At 40.6% G+C, this 17,268-nt stretch overlaps 1 protein-coding gene across 1 annotated transcript; it reads right to left on the bottom strand.

Moving 5' to 3' along the window:
* Positions 1 to 3,634: 3,634 nt before the first annotated feature.
* LOC111158792 (olfactory receptor 139) lies at positions 3,635 to 4,585 on the bottom strand. The gene has a single exon (XM_022521046.1). The coding sequence runs from the start codon at positions 4,580 to 4,582 to the stop codon at positions 3,635 to 3,637; it is 948 nt and encodes a 315-aa protein (XP_022376754.1). The 5' UTR covers positions 4,583 to 4,585.
* Positions 4,586 to 17,268: the final 12,683 nt, after the last annotated feature.

Below are 17,268 nucleotides of genomic sequence, written 5' to 3'. Positions count from 1 at the left end.
CTTTTACATCAAACTCAATGATTGTTTTTATTTCACCAAGCAAAAGGTTTTGTTTTATGTTTTCATTTTTTTTCCTTTTCCTTTTATATCTTTATATCCCCCTAATATTGGACCTTTGGGGGCTAGAAATGTGAATCATACTTTCATTTCACCAAAAGTCGTCCCAGTTGTGTCTTGCAATTTCTTCATCACAGTAAGTTCATTAAACTTCGAGAGGGGCCCTTTTTCTTAACTGCATTGGATAGTGCTATAATCTAACAACTTTTCATTGAGTAAGGGGTTCTTTCAGATTTTTGCTGTGGCTTCTATTCATCTGGCATCCAAAATCGAAGAAACACCTTGCCCTCGTTCACAAAGAGCACTGCGGATTCGGTTTGTGGAAATGGAAGATGCAGAGAACACAGTTTGTGCCTGAAGGCCTGCTGACCCTGAATGCACCTGGTGGGTAGGCATTGGGCCACCTTGTCTGAGCTGCTATGGGGCCTCTGGCCTCCTTCTTTTGGCACTGGTCCTACAGCCACACGACGTACAGGGGTTCTGAGCCTGGAACTGCACTGTCACCACCAGGACACCATGCAGGTTACCAACCTCCTTTGGCACTTTTTTTAAAATAATTTTTTTATTATGTTACATTAGTCACCATACAGTACATCACTAGTTTTTGATGTAGTGTTCCACAATTCCTTGTTTGCGTATAACACCCAGTACTCCATGCAATCTGGGCCCTCCTTAATGCCCATTCCTGGGCTGAGCCATCCCTCCACCCCACTCCCCTCTAAAACCCTCAGTTTGTTTCCCGGAGTCCACAGTCTCTCATGCTTCATCTCCCCCTCTGACTACCCCTCTTCATTTTTTCCTTCCTTCTCCTAATGTCCTTCATGCTATTCCTTATGTTCCACAAATAAGTGAAACCATATGATAATTGTCTTTCTCTGCTTGACTTATTTCACTCAGCATAATCTCCTCCAGTTCCATCCATATCAATGCAAATGGTGGGTATTCATCCTTTCTGATGGCTGAGTAATAGTCCATTGTGTATATGAACCACATCTTCTTCATCCACTTGCCTGTTGATGGGCATCTTGGCTCCTCCCACAGTTTGGCTATTGTGGACATTGCTGCTATGAACATTGGGGTGCATATGGCCCTTTTTCTCACCACATCTGTATCTTTGAGATAAATACCCAGTAGTGCCATTGCTGAGTCATAGGGTAGCTCTATTTTCAACTCTTTGAGAAACTCTACAGTTTTTCAAAATGGCTGTACCTTTAGCATTTTGAAAACACCTAGCTGTTACACTGGTCTCCCATGTAGAAAACAAATTTCTTTCCATAGATCATGCTTCCTATTACTAATTAATCAGTCTGCAAAATTGTTTTCTGTACTCAGGACTATGCTAGGTATTTGGAGGACACAGTATGATATTAAAAATGGTTCCTGTCTTTCAGGAGCTTATGATGTAGTGGGGGAGAGCAAAAGAGGCTGCAGGGAATCCAGAAAAGTTGATGATGGTGTCTTGCTGCTCAGGACACAGTCTGTCAGAGGAGTCACCTAGCAAGGAGAAGCCCTCCCTGAGTGAGAGGTTGTGGCTAAGAGTTCAAGACTGAGTGGAGAAGCAGGAAGAGATGACAGAGGGAGGGCCATGCACACCACAGAGGTCTGGATGTGATATGGTGGTCAGAAATCAGTGAAATCAGTGGCTTTTCAGGGTGGAATGACATGGGACAGATATATCTCCAGGGGTTAATCAGGCAGGTGTGGGGAGCAGCTAGTGGGGAGGAGAGTACAGGCTCAGAGGTCACTGCGGGAGCCCCAGTGGGACTGGATGGCACAGGCCTGAATCGGGAAGCAGTTGTTCTGCAGAAGGACAAAAGTGTGGGTAGAAGAGGGTGTTAGGGACTGTTCAGCAGGACCTAGTAGGTGACTGGACTTGGAGAATGACTGTAGATCCATTTGATTGGGAAATATTCTTCAGGGTTCCATTCTGCCCTCCTCACGCAATTCATAAGCATGCCAAGTAAGGTCACTCTTCTCAGACTTCCAACTTCTGGGCCAGGAAGTGTCTGAAATGGTTCACAGAAAAAATTCTAGAGATAGCCATGACAGGACATGAAACGGGCTATTATTCTATTCACTGTTCTTGTCTGGATTGCCTTAGCTTTGCTCTTTTGGTAAAACCCCGGTTTCTAATACTCATTCATTGGTAAATGGCAAACACTATCTCCCTCTGTTTTCCTTTCCCTCCTCACCCTTGCTAAGTATCTACACATATTAAACAGAATGCCCATTATATATCAATATATATACTGACTGTATTTTGTGTATTGTATATTGTCAATTTTAAAAATCGGCAAAATTGTATTTTGCCAATTTAAAAAAAAACTTGCTATTCTGGGTGCTTCTTCTGAAACATGTGATATCCAACCTCAGTTTTTGGTGGAGGAGTTGTGAGTCAGCTAGCTCACACACGGCCATGAAAATGTGGTGTTCCCCTTAATGGTTACTCAGGATGGAGACCCTGGCTTTGGAAAAAAGTATTTGATAATGTTGCTCTGAAGAAGATGCTGGTGGGTCCTAACACTTTATTCCTAGGCTATGTCAAACCTCAATTTAGTTTCACAGTCCTGGGTTTATTTCCTGAAGAAGAATCTTTTAAAAACCATGCCCCATTCTCCAGTACAAATATATTTTATCTTAAAAGGTGGGTGGAGCTATGACCCAGCAATTGCACTGCTGGGTATTTACCCTAAAGATACAAACGTAGTGATCCGAAGGGGCACGTGCACCCGAATGTTTATAGCAGCAATGTCTACAATAGCCAAATTATGGAAAGAACCTAGATGTCCATCAACAGACGAATGGATAAAGAAGATGTGGTATATATACACAATGGAATACTCTGCAGCCATCAAAAGAAATGAAATCTTGCCATTTGCGACGACGTGGATGGAACTAGAGGGTATCATGCTTAGCGAAATAAGTCAATCGGAGAAAGACAACTATCATATGATCTCCCTGATATGAGGGAGAGGAGATGCAACATGGGGGGTTAAGGGGGTAGGAGAAGAATAAATGAAACAAGATGGGATTGGGAGGGAGACAAACCATAAGTGACTCTTAATCTCAGAAAACAAACTGAGGGTTAATGGGGGGAGGGGGGTTGGGGGGGTGGGATTATGGACATTGGGGAGGGTATGTGCTATGGTGAGTGCTGTGAAGTGTGTAAACCTGGCGATTCACAGACCTGTACCCCTGGGGATAAAAAGATATTATATGTTTAAAAAATAAATAAATAAATTTTAAAAAAAAAAGGTGGGTGGAGGATGCAAACATTTTGCTTTTATTAGCATTTTAAACATATTTCAATTAAAAGCTCATTAAATTTTTAAAAATAGCCAATTTCCGTCCCATTTCCTGACATGCCTTATACTTTTCTCCCACCTCTCTTTGATCCATCTTCCACCAGCTTTAGCTTTTCCCCCAGTCCAAGGTAAACCATATTCTACTCTGGTCCATACTATCTACTTTCTTCCTATCCTTCCAGCCACCCCTGAAGATCCCCAATGCCCACATCCATACCTTCAGCATGAGAAAGTCAGTGGGTGATCTAGGGGCATGCTGGTGTCCCGCTTTCTCATTCAGGTGGTGGCTTCCCTGTCAACACCCTTTTCAGGGCACCCTGCACATCTGGGTTCCGGAGGCTGTAGATGACCGGGTTCAGCATGGGGCTGAGGATAGTGTTGAGGATCCCAATCCCCTTGTCCTTATCTGAGGCTGACACCGAGCCCAGATGCATGTAACTGAAGAAGCCAGTTCCATAAAAGATACAGACTACGGTGAGGTGGGAGCCACATGTGGAGAAGGCCTTCTTCCTCCCCTCCGCTGAACGAATTCGTAGCACTGCAGCGGTGACATGGGCATAGGACACTGAAATGAGGATCATGGGGAACACCCCCATGAAAGTGGCCCCCACGAAAAGCAGCTGCCCATTGACGTGGGTGCTGGAGCAGGAGAGCTGGAAAAGGGGTGGGAGGTCACAGTAGAAGTGATTGACCACATTAGGGCCACAGAAGTCAAGCACAGATATAGCCACTGTGTGAGTCAGAGCGTTGATAAAGGAAATGGTGCAGCAAATGCCCACCAGGGCTCCTTGGACTTCACGTCTCATGTGGGTGCTGTAGGTGAGGGGTTGACAGATGGCTAGGTAGCGGTCATAGGCCATGGCTGTCAGGAGGTGACAGTCCACACCAGCCAGGAGATGGAAAAAGAAGAGCTGTGAAATGCAGGCAGCATAGGGGACTCTGCACTGGTGGTCCAGGAGACATGCCAGCATCGGAGGGACAGTGACAGTGATGCATCTAATGTCTAGCAGAGACAGATTCCCCAGGAAGTAGTACATGGGTGTGTGGAGTTTGGGCTCCACAAAGATGGCAGCCAGGATACTGAGGTTGCCTCCAACAGTGACTACATAGGCAAAGAGGAAGATGACAAAAAGGATGGGTTGCAGTCTTATGTTTTCTGTCAGGCCAAGAAGGATGAACTCAGTGACAGTTGTCCTATTCCCCCAGGCACCTGGCTCCATAGGCTGCTTCCGAGCTCTGCAGTGGGAGAAGACCTGAACCTGCCACAGGGAGAGAGAGACACATAGTAGGCACCTAATCTGAGACTACTGGATGTTGGGGATTGTGGCGTGAGCACCTACCAGCCTAGAGCTTGAGTAGTCTCCTGGAGGCCACCATGATGCCAGACATGAACACTTTAATTGCTTTTTCAGGCTCAAGTCCAGGGGATACCAGGGAAGGGACTGGGGCAGAAGAAACTACTCTGTGGTATAGGACACTGGCTACCTCACAACGTTTTTAATAGCTATTGAGGTTGTGTTGGTATAGAGTGACTGAACAGTAGTTTTGACTAGCTCAATGAATAGATGAATGTATGAGGTTCTAGAAAGGACATTATAGGAGAGTAGCAACAGCATAAAGAACAGTAGGAGGATGAAATTAAAAAGAGATCAAGAGAGAGTGAGAAGGAAAGGATCAAGGAGCAGACCAAAGTACAGAAATACTCAGAGGCTAAATATGGAAGTCATGAAAGCAATTAAAGAGAGCACAGATAACGTTTTTAAAGTGTAAACTATGAGTATTGTGCTAAGAACTTCATATTTAATTTTATTTAATATTATAAATAAATAAATATAAATAAATAAATAAATAAAATAATATTATTTTATTTAATTTTCACAGGGCTCTATGGGGTAGCTGCTATTATATCTATATTATCATGACACTGAGGTTTTTAAAAGGTTAAATAAGTAGCCCCATCCTCAAACCCAAGACTGTCTGACTCCCCAAATCCACAATTTAACTTTGTACAGCCTCTTACAGAACTTGGACATGTGGTTACTGATGTCTTATAAATGACATTTTGTGTGACAAAGAAAGGAAAGATATTTCTAAGTCTTCAGGTCTTGTCATCACCACAGCTATTCAAAGAGGTCAAGATCCCATCCATCCATCCATCCATCCATCTATCCATCCATCCACTCTTCTATTCAATAATTGTCTATTTGTTAAATGAAGTAAGATTCTGCATATATTTTGGTGGTGGAACTAACAGATTGGGCATGAGGTATGAGAGAAAAAGAAGGTACAGGGATGATTCCAAGATTCTTTGCCTGAGCAACTGAAGTTGCTATTAAGTGATATGGAGAAGACTGATGATTTTATAGGGGGTGGGGTCAGCGATCAGGAGCTTTTCCAAGGGAAAAGAGGGGAGTTGAAATCCCAGGGAACATATAGCTAGTTTCCACTCAATTGCACATGGTAGCAGGTTGGTTTTCCTAACAAGTGCCCAGACAACTGAGGAATGAACCCATGATGTCAAAAGTTCTTCAATGTGACTGCATCAATAGCTCTGGAAAGGTAACATTGGGGCCCCTTCTGCTGGACTCTTGCTCTGCTGGGCCACCCTTTGTCCATGACTGTGCTAGTGCTCCTTTCTAATTAGAACACTCTTCCATTCCACACGTCAAAACTTCATCCTTTGAGGCTCAGTCCTGGGGCATTGCCCCATCATCTCAAGGAAGTCCTCCTTATCCACCCAGTTTTTAATTGATCTTCCCCTCCTCTGATGAGACAATTAATAACCTGGATCATTCTAGCACTTGCAAATGGAGAAAGGGGTGGGGAGCTGAACCATTATGAGGTATAGCTTGCCCAAATCACACTGGAAGGCTATTTAGAATCAATAGCACAAGACAAAGAATGTAGATTATGCTAATAGGCTACCACAGGAGACTCTACACTACCCCTGGCACCTCCATTCTGTCCTTTCCTGTGAAAACTGTTGGCAATCTTTTCGGCTCAAACTCTGTTGGGCCGATACTGACCCTCTTTTGGAGAAAGAAGACTGCTAGCCTCTCACAGTTTTTGTCTTCATTTCCAGAATCTACCTCCCACCTGCAACCACCACTGATCCTCACAGTAGGAAGTCAGCCACAAACCTCTCAGACACTATACACTTAGGTACACTTTTCTATCACAACTTCAGTCTTGGGCAAACTTTAACTCTACCAAGAGCTAGACTCAGACACAGTGCAGAGTGACAATGCCTCCTTTGCCCTAAGCAGGAGATACATGTCTCCTGATTATGCCCTTCCAGAATGCTGGAGACGCTGAACTCTAGGAAACAAACTGAGGATTGTTGGTGGGGAGATGGGTGGGGAGATGGGATGACTGGGTGATGGGCATTAAAGAGAGCACTTGATGTAATGAACACTGGGTGCTATATGCAACTGATGAATCACTAAATTCTACCTTTGAAACCAAAAGACAAAGAGGGGGAAAAAAGGAATACCCCAACACCTGCCACTGCTGGGACAGGCAATTTGCAGATACAGGTTATTTGGTGAGAAGAGAGAGGATATTTGCAGGGATCCCTAGTGTCACCATAGGAAATGTCCTCACAGATGGATTTTCTTAGCTTAATATTAAGCCCAATCTGGGTTTGAAATCATAGCAACGACACAGCCCGGTGTCACATAGCACAGGGGCAAGAATTCATTCTTGCTCTAAGCAGCAGCAATGCCTCTTCATCCTGGATGCATTTGTCCACTCCCCACTTCTTCAATCATCTCCCACCCTGCCTGTTCGTACAAGGGTCAGTTCCCCTCAAGTTCTCTCTTCCAATACGCTATATGTAGTTCTTTCTCTCCATGAAGCCATGCACAAACTCCCACTCTCCCTTTCTCTCTCCCCCTCTTCTCCCCTTCTTCTTCCTTCTCTCTCTCTCTCTCCCCCACCTCCCCCATTCTTTTGGTTTACAAGAATGACAACAGCACAGCTGAAAGAGCTGTGGAGTTGGAGTTCAGGTGCTTATGTTATTCGTGTTATAAACAAGTTTCTACTAGCATTGGGACTTTGAGAAAGGAAATATGGGGGAAAAAAGAAGGGAGGGATGGAGAGAGAAAAGAAGGAATGAAAAGAAAAATAAAACAGAAAGCTAATGTTTCCATAAATGTATACTCTGTTATATGTCAGTACATTATATGTTACATTTAAACTTTACAGATAGTCTTGAAGAAAGGTAATCATTTTACAAATGAGAAAGGTGAGGCTCAAAAAATTTAACTCATCAAAGATCACATATGCAAGAGTTTGTTCTGAATGAAGAACTTGTTCTTTTTCTGCCAGCCCCTGTTGCTTCCCAAGGCCCTTGCCATTAGCCATCTATCTGTCTGTCTGTCCATCCATCCATCCATCCATCCCTTTTTCCTTCTGTAGTATGAAAGAGGATACTGCATTATCTCTAGGTTTACTTAAAGGTGTGAGATTCTATAAATATAGGTTACTCTGCCCTGACCAACCTAAATAGCCTTCTTGGCTTTTCCAGACTCTTCTTTCCCCTACTCTTTACCCCAGTCAGTTCCCTCTGATGTCCCTCTATTTGCAAGCCCTGACCTTCCATCTTTCAGTCACTCAGAGTGGAAAACCTCACCATGATATTTCCCTATCTTTACTGAATCCAAGCATCCCTCAGTTCCTTGTTCTATCAACAAGGAAAAAGCCATATGAAGATCATAAATGATGTCCACCCCCCCCACCCCCCTTACTCAAGATGGAAGGAAACTAGGAGCTCTGGAGCAGTGGAAAGTATCATTGTGGGGCTTACCTTTCTGTGAGTACTCTGGGTGCTACTCCTGGCTGGGGACTTGTAGAGATGGGGTGAGTGCTAAGCTGACCCTAGGTGGCCTGTCTCCAAAGGCTTATAAAAGGTGTGAGGCGGGAGCCCAGAGAGTCTATCCTGGTGCTCTATTTGGCTGCAAACAAGCTCCTAGGGGTCCTAAAAATTAACTCTCTCAGGGATTGCACAAGAAGCCAGAAGCAGACAAGCAACCTCAGTCCTTAAGGGTTTCTCTCATCTGCCTACTATTTTGGATTCTATTAAAGAAATATTAGATTTATGACATCATTCCAGGCTACTAACGTCTCCAAGAAAGGAGGAAAGGTAATAGTCACCATGTTACAGATGGAAATAGATCCAGAGGAGTTAGATGACTTGGCAAGGCCAGAGAGTGGGCTGTGGTGAAGCTCAGGCAGGGCCCCAGCTGAGCTGATTCTGGTGCTTTTTCTCTCATTTATATATCACATTGGGTTTTTTAAGGTAAAACCTTAAAAAAGTTGGGTTAACTAATGTATAATTTTAGTTGTGAATTTTGATGAATTTTGATAAAAGTGTACAGTCATGTATCTACCATATCATCAATATATAAAATATTTCAACCACTCCAAAAAGTTGCCTTCTGCCCCCTTGCAGACAATCCCCTTTCTGCACCATAGCCCATGGCAACCTCTGATCTGATTTCTGTCCCTATGTTTTTGCTTCTTTCAGATTGTCATAAATCGTACAGTATGTAGACTTTTTATTAGTGGATTCATTCAACTAACATAATCCTTTTGAGGTTATCCATGTTGGCTTTACTGTAGTCCAGCCCTTTTTTTCACTAAGTAGTATGCCACTGTATGGATATACAGCAATTTGCTTATCTAATCACTAGTTAATGAACATCTGGGTTGTTTTCAGATTTTAGCCATTGCAAATAAATCTACAATAAATATGTGCATACAGTTCTTTGGGTGGATATATGTCTTCATTTCTCCTTGAAAATTACCAAGAGTATAAACGCTGGACTATATGGGTGGATATTATTTCTTCTAAGAAACAGCCAAACTGTCTTCCAAAGTAACTACACCATTTGCATTCCTATCAGCAAAGTGTGAGATTCCATTTCTCATCAAAACTTAATATCAGGGGCACCTGGGTGGCTCAGTGGGTTAAAGCCTCTGCCTTCGGCTCAGGTCATGATCCCAGGGTCCTGGGATCAAGCCCGGAGTCAGGCTCTCTGCTCAGCGGGGAGCCTGCTTCCCACTCTCTCTCTGCCTGCTGCTCTGCCTAGTTGTGATCTGTCTGTCAAATAAATAAATAAAATCTTTAAAAAAAAAAAAAACTTAATATCAATTTGCATTCCCACCAACAATGTAAGAGTGTTCCCCTTTCTCCACATCCTTTCCAACATATGTTTTTTCCTCTCTTGCTGATTTTGGCCATTCTAACTGCTCTAAGAATGACGGGGTAACACAAGGGCAAGATGGCTAGCTGAGCATCTAGCAAACATGGATCTGGGGACTCAAATACTGTATTGAATTCCTTGTCTCTGCTTTTCTCTAGTTCATTCTTCAGATTGGCTATCAAGTACAGAAATATAAACTCATGGATATTTATGTAATATATATGCTTTTATGATATGTATATTTTATAATAAAAATAAATGATTTATTGATATTTTAAAAACTTGATATCAGAATTTTTAACATTAACTATTAGGTATGTAGTAATATCTCATTGTGATTTAACTTTGTATTTCCTTAGTGATATTGAGCATCTGTTCATATGCTTATTCACCATCATATGTCTTGGATGAAGTGTTAGTTTAAATAATCTGCTCCCTATCCAAATTGGATGGCTTTCCTACTCCTTATTGAATTGTAGAATTCTTTATATATTCTGGATAGTAGCCTTTTATCAGATAACTGTTTTGCAAATGCTTTCCCAGTCTTGTATTTTTCATTTCTTAACAGTTTCTTTTGAATAAATGACATTTTAAGTTTTGATGATGTATAATTTACCATTTTTTGATTCATGCTTTCTGTGTCTTACCTAAGAAATTTTTGTCTAATCTAAAGTCACAAAGGTGTTTCTCCGTTTTTTTACCCCCAGAAACTTTATAGTTTTAGTGCTTACACTTAGATTTAGGATCCATTTTGAGGGTTTTTGGGGGGGGGGTTGGTTTTTTTTTTTTTTTTTAATATGGTTCTAGACAAGATATGGGTTTACGATTTTTTTTTTCATATGGATGTACTTTGTTTCAGCACCTGTTGAAAAGACTATTTTTTGGCAACTTTGACAAAAATCGATTGCCCATATATGTGTGGGTGCACTTCCAGACTCTATTTTATTCCATTGATCAATGTGTTTTCTTTACACGAATATGCATGGTCTTGATTACTGTAGTTTAGTAGTAAGTCCTGAAATCAAGTAGCTTGTGTCCCCCAAATTTGTTATTCTTTTTCTAAGTTATTTTGATGACTGTAGGTTTTGTTTTTTCATATAAAATATAAAATCAGACTGCCAATTTCTATAAAACACATGCCGAGATCTATAGATCAATTTGGTAAGAATTGATATTAACAATATTGAGTTTTCTGATCCATATCTCTCCATCCATTTAGGTCTTTTTATATTTCTTTCAGCAATGTTTTGTAGTTTTCAGTGTATAAGTCTTGCATGGATTTTATTTAATTTATTCTTTTTTATTTATTTTTTATGTTACATTAGTCACCATACAGTACTTCATTATTATTTGATGTAGTGTTCCATGATTCATTGTTTGCATATAACACCCAGTGTTCATTGCAATATATGCCCTCCTTAATATCCATCAGCAGGCCAACCCATCTCTCCCCACCCCTCCTCTCTGAAACCCTCAGTCTGTTTCCTGGAGTCTCTCATGGTTCATCTCCCCCTCCAATTCTACCGTCCTCCATTTTTCCCTTCCTTCTCCTAAAGTCCTCCATGCTATTCCTTATGTTCCACATATATGATATGATATGATATCATATGATATGATAATTGTCTTTCTCTGCTTGACTTATTAAGCTTAGCGTCATCCCCCCAAGTTCCATCCAAGTTGATGCAAATGATGGGTATTCATCCTTTCTGATGGCTGAGTAATATTCCATTGTATATATGGACCACATCTTCTTTATCTATTCATCTGTTGAAGGCCATCTCTGTTCCTTCCATAGTTTAGCTATTGTGGACATTGCTGCAATGAACATTTGGGGTATATGTGCCCCTTCTTTTCACCACATCTGTATCTTTTGGTTAAATACCCAGTAGTGCAATTTCTGGGGCACAGGATAGCTCTATTTTTAACTATTTGAGGAACTGCTATACTGTTTTCCAAAGTGGCTATACCAACTTGCATTTCCACCAACAGTGTAAGAGGGTTCTCCTTTCTCCGCATCTTCTCCAAAATTTGTGGTTTCCTGCCTTGTTAATTGTTGCCATTCTATCATTCTCAGTGGGTTTTCCCATAAGATCAGGAATAATGACAAGGATGTCCACTCTCACCACTATTATTCAACATAGTACTAGAAGCCTATGTACTGGATAGCTTCAGCAATCAGACAACAAAAAGAAATAAAATGTATTCAAACTGGCATAGAAGAAGTCAAACTCTTTCTCTTCACAGATGACATGATACTTTACATGGAAAACCCAAAAGGCCCCACCCCAAAATATTAGAACTCATACAGCAATTCAGTAATGTGGCAGGATACAAAATCAATGCACGAAAATCAGTTGCTTTCCTATACACTAACAATGTAACTGTAGAAAGAGAAATTAGGGAACTGATTCCATTTACAATAGCACCAAAGACCATAAGATAAACAAAGAGGTAAAGGATCTATATGCTAGAAACTACAGAAAATATAAATGAAATTGAAGAAGACACAAAAAGATGGGAAAAAATTCCATGCTCATGGATTGAAAGAATAAACATTGTTAAAATGGAACTCAGCCATTTGCTTTCATCCTACATAAAGATAAACTCTAAATGAATGAAAGGCCTTGATGTGAGACAAGAATCCATCAAAATTCCAGAAGAGGTCATCATCGGCAGTAACCTCTTCAACATCAGCCACAGCAACTTCTTTCAACACACACCTCCAAAGGCAAGAGAAACAAAAGCAAAAGTGAACTCTTGGGATTTCATCAAGATAAAAGCTTCTGCATAGCAAGGGAAACAGTCAACAAAACAAGGAGGCAACCCAGGGAATGGAAGAAGATATTTGCAAATGACACTGCAGAGAAAGGGCTGGTATCCAAGATTTATAAAGAACTTCTCAAACTCAGCACCCAAAAAGCAAATAATCAAGTCAAAAATTGGCAGAGAACATGAATAGACACTTCTCCAAAGAAGACATTTGAATGGCTGATTTATTCCTATTTCATATGGCTGATTTATTCCTATTTCATGTTTTTAATGATATTGTAAGTGGTATTGTTTTAATATCAACTTTCAATTTTTTTGCTAATATATTTGAAATACAACTAATTTTTACATATTGTATATTCTGTATTGACCTTTATATATTCTGTATTGACCTTTATACTTTTACCTCACCAAACTCATTTATTAGTTCTAATAGATTTTGGTAGATTGGGATTTTCAACAGAAAGGATATCTTTATCCTCTGTCCAATCTGTAGGACTTTTAATTTTGTCTTGCCTTGTTGTACCAACTAGAAGTTCCAAAATAGTGTTAAATAGTAGCTGTGAGTGCCAACTTCCTTCCCTTGTCCTTGATCTTAGGGGGGAACACATACAGCCTTTCTCCACTAAATCTGATGTTATCTCTAAGTCCTTAGCAGATATCCTTTATCAAGCTGATAAAGTTATCTTCTATTCCTAGTTTCATATGAGTTTCCACCATGAATGAATGTTGAGTTTGGCACATGATTTTTCTGACAGATCATATAGTTTTTCGTGTTTAGTCAGTAGACATGGCAAATAAAATTGATTGATTTCAGAGTGATGGACCAATTTACATTGCTGAATACCTGAATCTGGTATTATACTCCTGCCTCAAGAACGTTAACATTCCTTATGGTGTAAATCTGCTGGTGATAAATTCTTTTTTGCTTAATAAAAAATTAAGCAAGAAAATCCTTTCTTCACCTTCATTTTCGAAAGATACTTCTGCTGGTTAACGTCTCTGAGTTGACAGCTTTTTTTCTTTCAATACTTTATAGCTCCTGCTCTATTTGCTTCAGCCTCCATACCCTCTAAGAGGTCTGTTCTCATTCTTACCTTTGGTCTTCCATATGTGATGTTTCTGTTCTCTGACTGCTTTCAATACTATCTTTGGTGTTCAGCAGTCTGATCACGGTGTGTCTAGGTGTGTCTTTCTTTATACTCATCCTGTTTGGGTGATAACTAAAGTTATCATATCAGGATCACAGGCCTTAAGTGACACTCTTACAGTGTAAGAAACTCTCCTGCCTCCCATTTAGACATTTCCTATAGGTGACTTACCTGGATATGAGTTTTAAGTAGGATGAACACATGCCAAGAAGGCAGGTAAAATGAAAGCTGCATGGAATTAATAGAAATGGTGGCTATGCTAATATATGACAACAGTGTTTGACTGCTCTGAGAGATGATATGCTAATAAGTTTCCAGTTGGAGGATATCAGGGACTATGGGTAGTACACTGGGTCATCCAGTGAAGGTTCCTATGTGATGATCAGGGGGAAGATGGTGGCCAGATGTATTTCTTATGCACACAATACTGTCTTTTGCCAGGTTCATAAGTGGACATGCTAAATCTAGGCATGGTCCAAACCTCTTTTTCCCTGGGGTCTTTTCAGAACTGGTTCTGAAGCATTCGGTGATTCTGGTCAGTTTGTGATGACTTGAGATCCCTGACTCATGTGGAACAATGTAGTTCTCACAGCCCAGTGTAAGGACTGTAAAATGTACCCTACAGAACAATGAAAAATTCTCTGTGGGCCTCCTGGACAAAGACCTGGACAGCAAGATGAAGCAAGAGGCCACAGCTGGGGATCTCAAGGCCTGACCTAGAACAGAGATGGGTCAGGGTATAGAAAGTTACAGAGGAAAATTGAGGTTCTAACACTAGAGACCAAGGCTAAGCACCAGTTTCAGGTGCCAGTCAGGAGAAAGGCCAATTTCAGAGTGAGAAAATTTAAAGATATGTAGAAATGTAATCTCGGAGAAGAAAGGGAATGAAAAAGAGTGGGTGTCAGAACTCCAGTTATATGTGAATGCATTCCAGCTCATTTTTACTGGCTTGCAGATGTATGTTGAATGGGACAGTCAAGGATGCTAAAAGGAAAGAGTCAAGGAAAGAACTGATAACCTCTAGTTCTAAGTCTTAGGAGACCAGATGATGGTATGCAAATGAGGTAATATCAAAAGAATAGCAAGGCTGGTGAGAAGATGAACTTAACCACTTATAGGTTTGGTTTGCATTGCATGTAGAAAGGTCCCTTAGACTGATGAATATGTGCATCTGAAGCTTGGAAACAAGGAGTCATCAGAGCAGATAAAATAATTCAAATGAATAAGATAATTTGGGGTGCCTTATTATTAAATTAGCAAAATTTTCCAAACTACTGAAATCACAATTTAGTTATGTAAATTTCCATCACTATAAAGAAGAAGCTTTGGCCTTGAGTTCAGAGGACATACTTCTAGAGTTTTGCTATTAAGCATATTGTTTGGTTCTAAGTTTGAAATAGATGTTTCTTATTTTATTAAAGAAGAGCATGATATTATATCTTAGTAGAATGTGTTGCAAATAGTTGTAATGTCTCTATGCAACTTCATTCAAAATTATTTAAAATAGTCTACTCATCTGGAATCTTCCAGATTTCAAGTTCTAGGATTTGTTCTAACACTGTGATCTTGAATGAGCAATGATATACTATTTTACTTCAGGTTTTTCAACTGTATAATGAAGAATAGTAATGTTGCCTATACCGCAGGCCATACAGGAATGTCTCGTTTCTGTTAACTGGGAAGTACTACTTGCATGTAATGAATTATTATTACTATATTTAGTGGTATTTTTCTATGCTTAATCCCCCAGCATTCTTGCAGTTCTCATGCTAGTAGTGTCAAAGGAGAAATTAATACCTCTGACAATAATGTCAGAAATCCCAAATGAAAATGCATAAGAACGATTGCATATTAGTAACTAACATCATTCCAGCACTTTGCCACAACAGACTGGGTTCTTCTTTCTCTCTGTGCCCTACTGTCCAACATAGACATTTACTAGGATGTTTAGTAGGACTTCAATAAAAATTTGTTGGATGCAGGAATAAATGAAAAAACTTTTATAAACATTTATTAATTTAAACCTTATAAATATTGCAAGATAATCAGGCCTGGTCTTCAATGTTTGAAGGGTCTGTGGGTAAGTGATTGTTAAATCTCTGGGTTTCATAATAAGCTGTGCATAAATTAATATATTTTATTATAATTTTCTGTGTATTTTCAGTTCCTTGAGGGCAGGTGTTAAAGCAGTACCACGAGTAGACATTGTCAGCAATTTAATCAATTATTAATGAAATAATTTGTTAACAAAAGAAATTATTATTATCAGTACTTAATTATATTCTCTTTCAATGAGTAATTAAATGAGAACATTCTCTTAATAAATATGTTATTATATAGAAAATCACTCATTTCTGCTATAACTCTTTCATTTTCTCACATTCTTTTGTATCTCACTCCATCAACTATCTCCTTTTTGTGGGCACCTTAACCTTCTTCCTTTTTGTTGGTGTTTGCATACCAGCATCTAAAACATGCAACTCTTCTCATCTTCAAACAAAACTAAAACAAAACCCAAAGCCCCTCTAGTCTTCTGTTTTCCCATTGCCCACCTTAGTACTTCCTTCCTTCCAATTATAGCTGAACTTCCCCAGCTTCATCTGTGATCCCCATTTCCCAGCTTCTGTTCCCTCTGAAATCCCACTGCAACAACCTCCTACTCCTGACTCCTCTCACAGGTCCTGGTAGAGGTCACACTCTGCCTGGGAAGATCCTAATCAGTTTGGCAAATGCTCAATCATCTTTAAACACATGATCCAAGCTGCATCTCTTCCAGGATGCTCTTTCTCAAAACGCTCACTGTCCTGTCACAAAAGACTTTTCTTTTTATCCTCACTGTGCATGGAAGCCATCTAACACAGCAACTACAACCCTTTGTGTTTCTGCAACTTTGGCCTTTTGGGTCCCTTTACTATCAAGGATTCATCATGAAACCAGAGTTTTGTTTTACTCTTCTCTGCATCTCAATACTTAGTATTACTCCTGTTACATTTTAGGTGCTCAATGAGTGCTTTTTGAATTAATCATTTAGTAGAATTAGGCTTTTATGAAAATATGCGAGCTTCAGTTTAGTATCAGATCTCATTGGGTGACAGGTCTATGCCTCTTTTCTCTCCCTAGATAATGCCAACTTTGTGACCATCTTCCTTGAAAAAAGACAGATTCATCCCATTGGTATTACTCAAGAACATGTTATGTGTTGATAGTGTTGATAGAAGTTACCTGTATTCTGGGGCGCCTGGGTGGCTCAGTGGGTTAAGCCGCTGCCTTCGGCTCGGGTCATGATCTCAGGGTCCTGGGATCGAGCCCCGCTTCGGGCTCTCTGCTCAGCGGGGAGCCTGCTTCCTCCTTTCTCTCTGCCTGCCTCTCTGCCTGCTTATGATCTCTCTGTCAAATAAATAAATAAAATCTTAAAAAAAAAACAAAAAACAGAAGAACGCTGTGAACAGATTGTTGTCAATACATTTGATGTATCTCACACACGCCCTCCCCCCCCATCTCCTGCCTGCCTCTCTCCCCAACATAAACCTAAGGTCTTCTGCGGGAGGCAGGGCTGCACTGAGACTTGCTACCAGGTCTGTACCAGACCTGCAGGTTCTCCTGAGGACTGGACCACTCCAAGCCCACTCCCCTCAGCCCAACACTTAGGGCAAATTTTGTTAAAGCTGCACTCATGTACCCTGCTGGGCCACCAAGTGCACAGCCAAGCCCAGCCTCAACCCCCTGTCCCTCCTCCCCACTCCCCTACGCATCACCCAACCTGTGTCAGACTTTGGGGGA

The sequence above is a fragment of the Enhydra lutris genome, unplaced genomic scaffold, assembly GCF_002288905.1.
Source record: "Enhydra lutris kenyoni isolate GAN:26980312 unplaced genomic scaffold, ASM228890v2 scaffoldscaffold63, whole genome shotgun sequence".
NCBI classification, from domain to species: Eukaryota; Metazoa; Chordata; class Mammalia; order Carnivora; family Mustelidae; genus Enhydra; species Enhydra lutris.
Note: the sequence above shows the minus strand (reverse complement) of the source record. Positions and strands in the feature narration are given on the sequence as shown.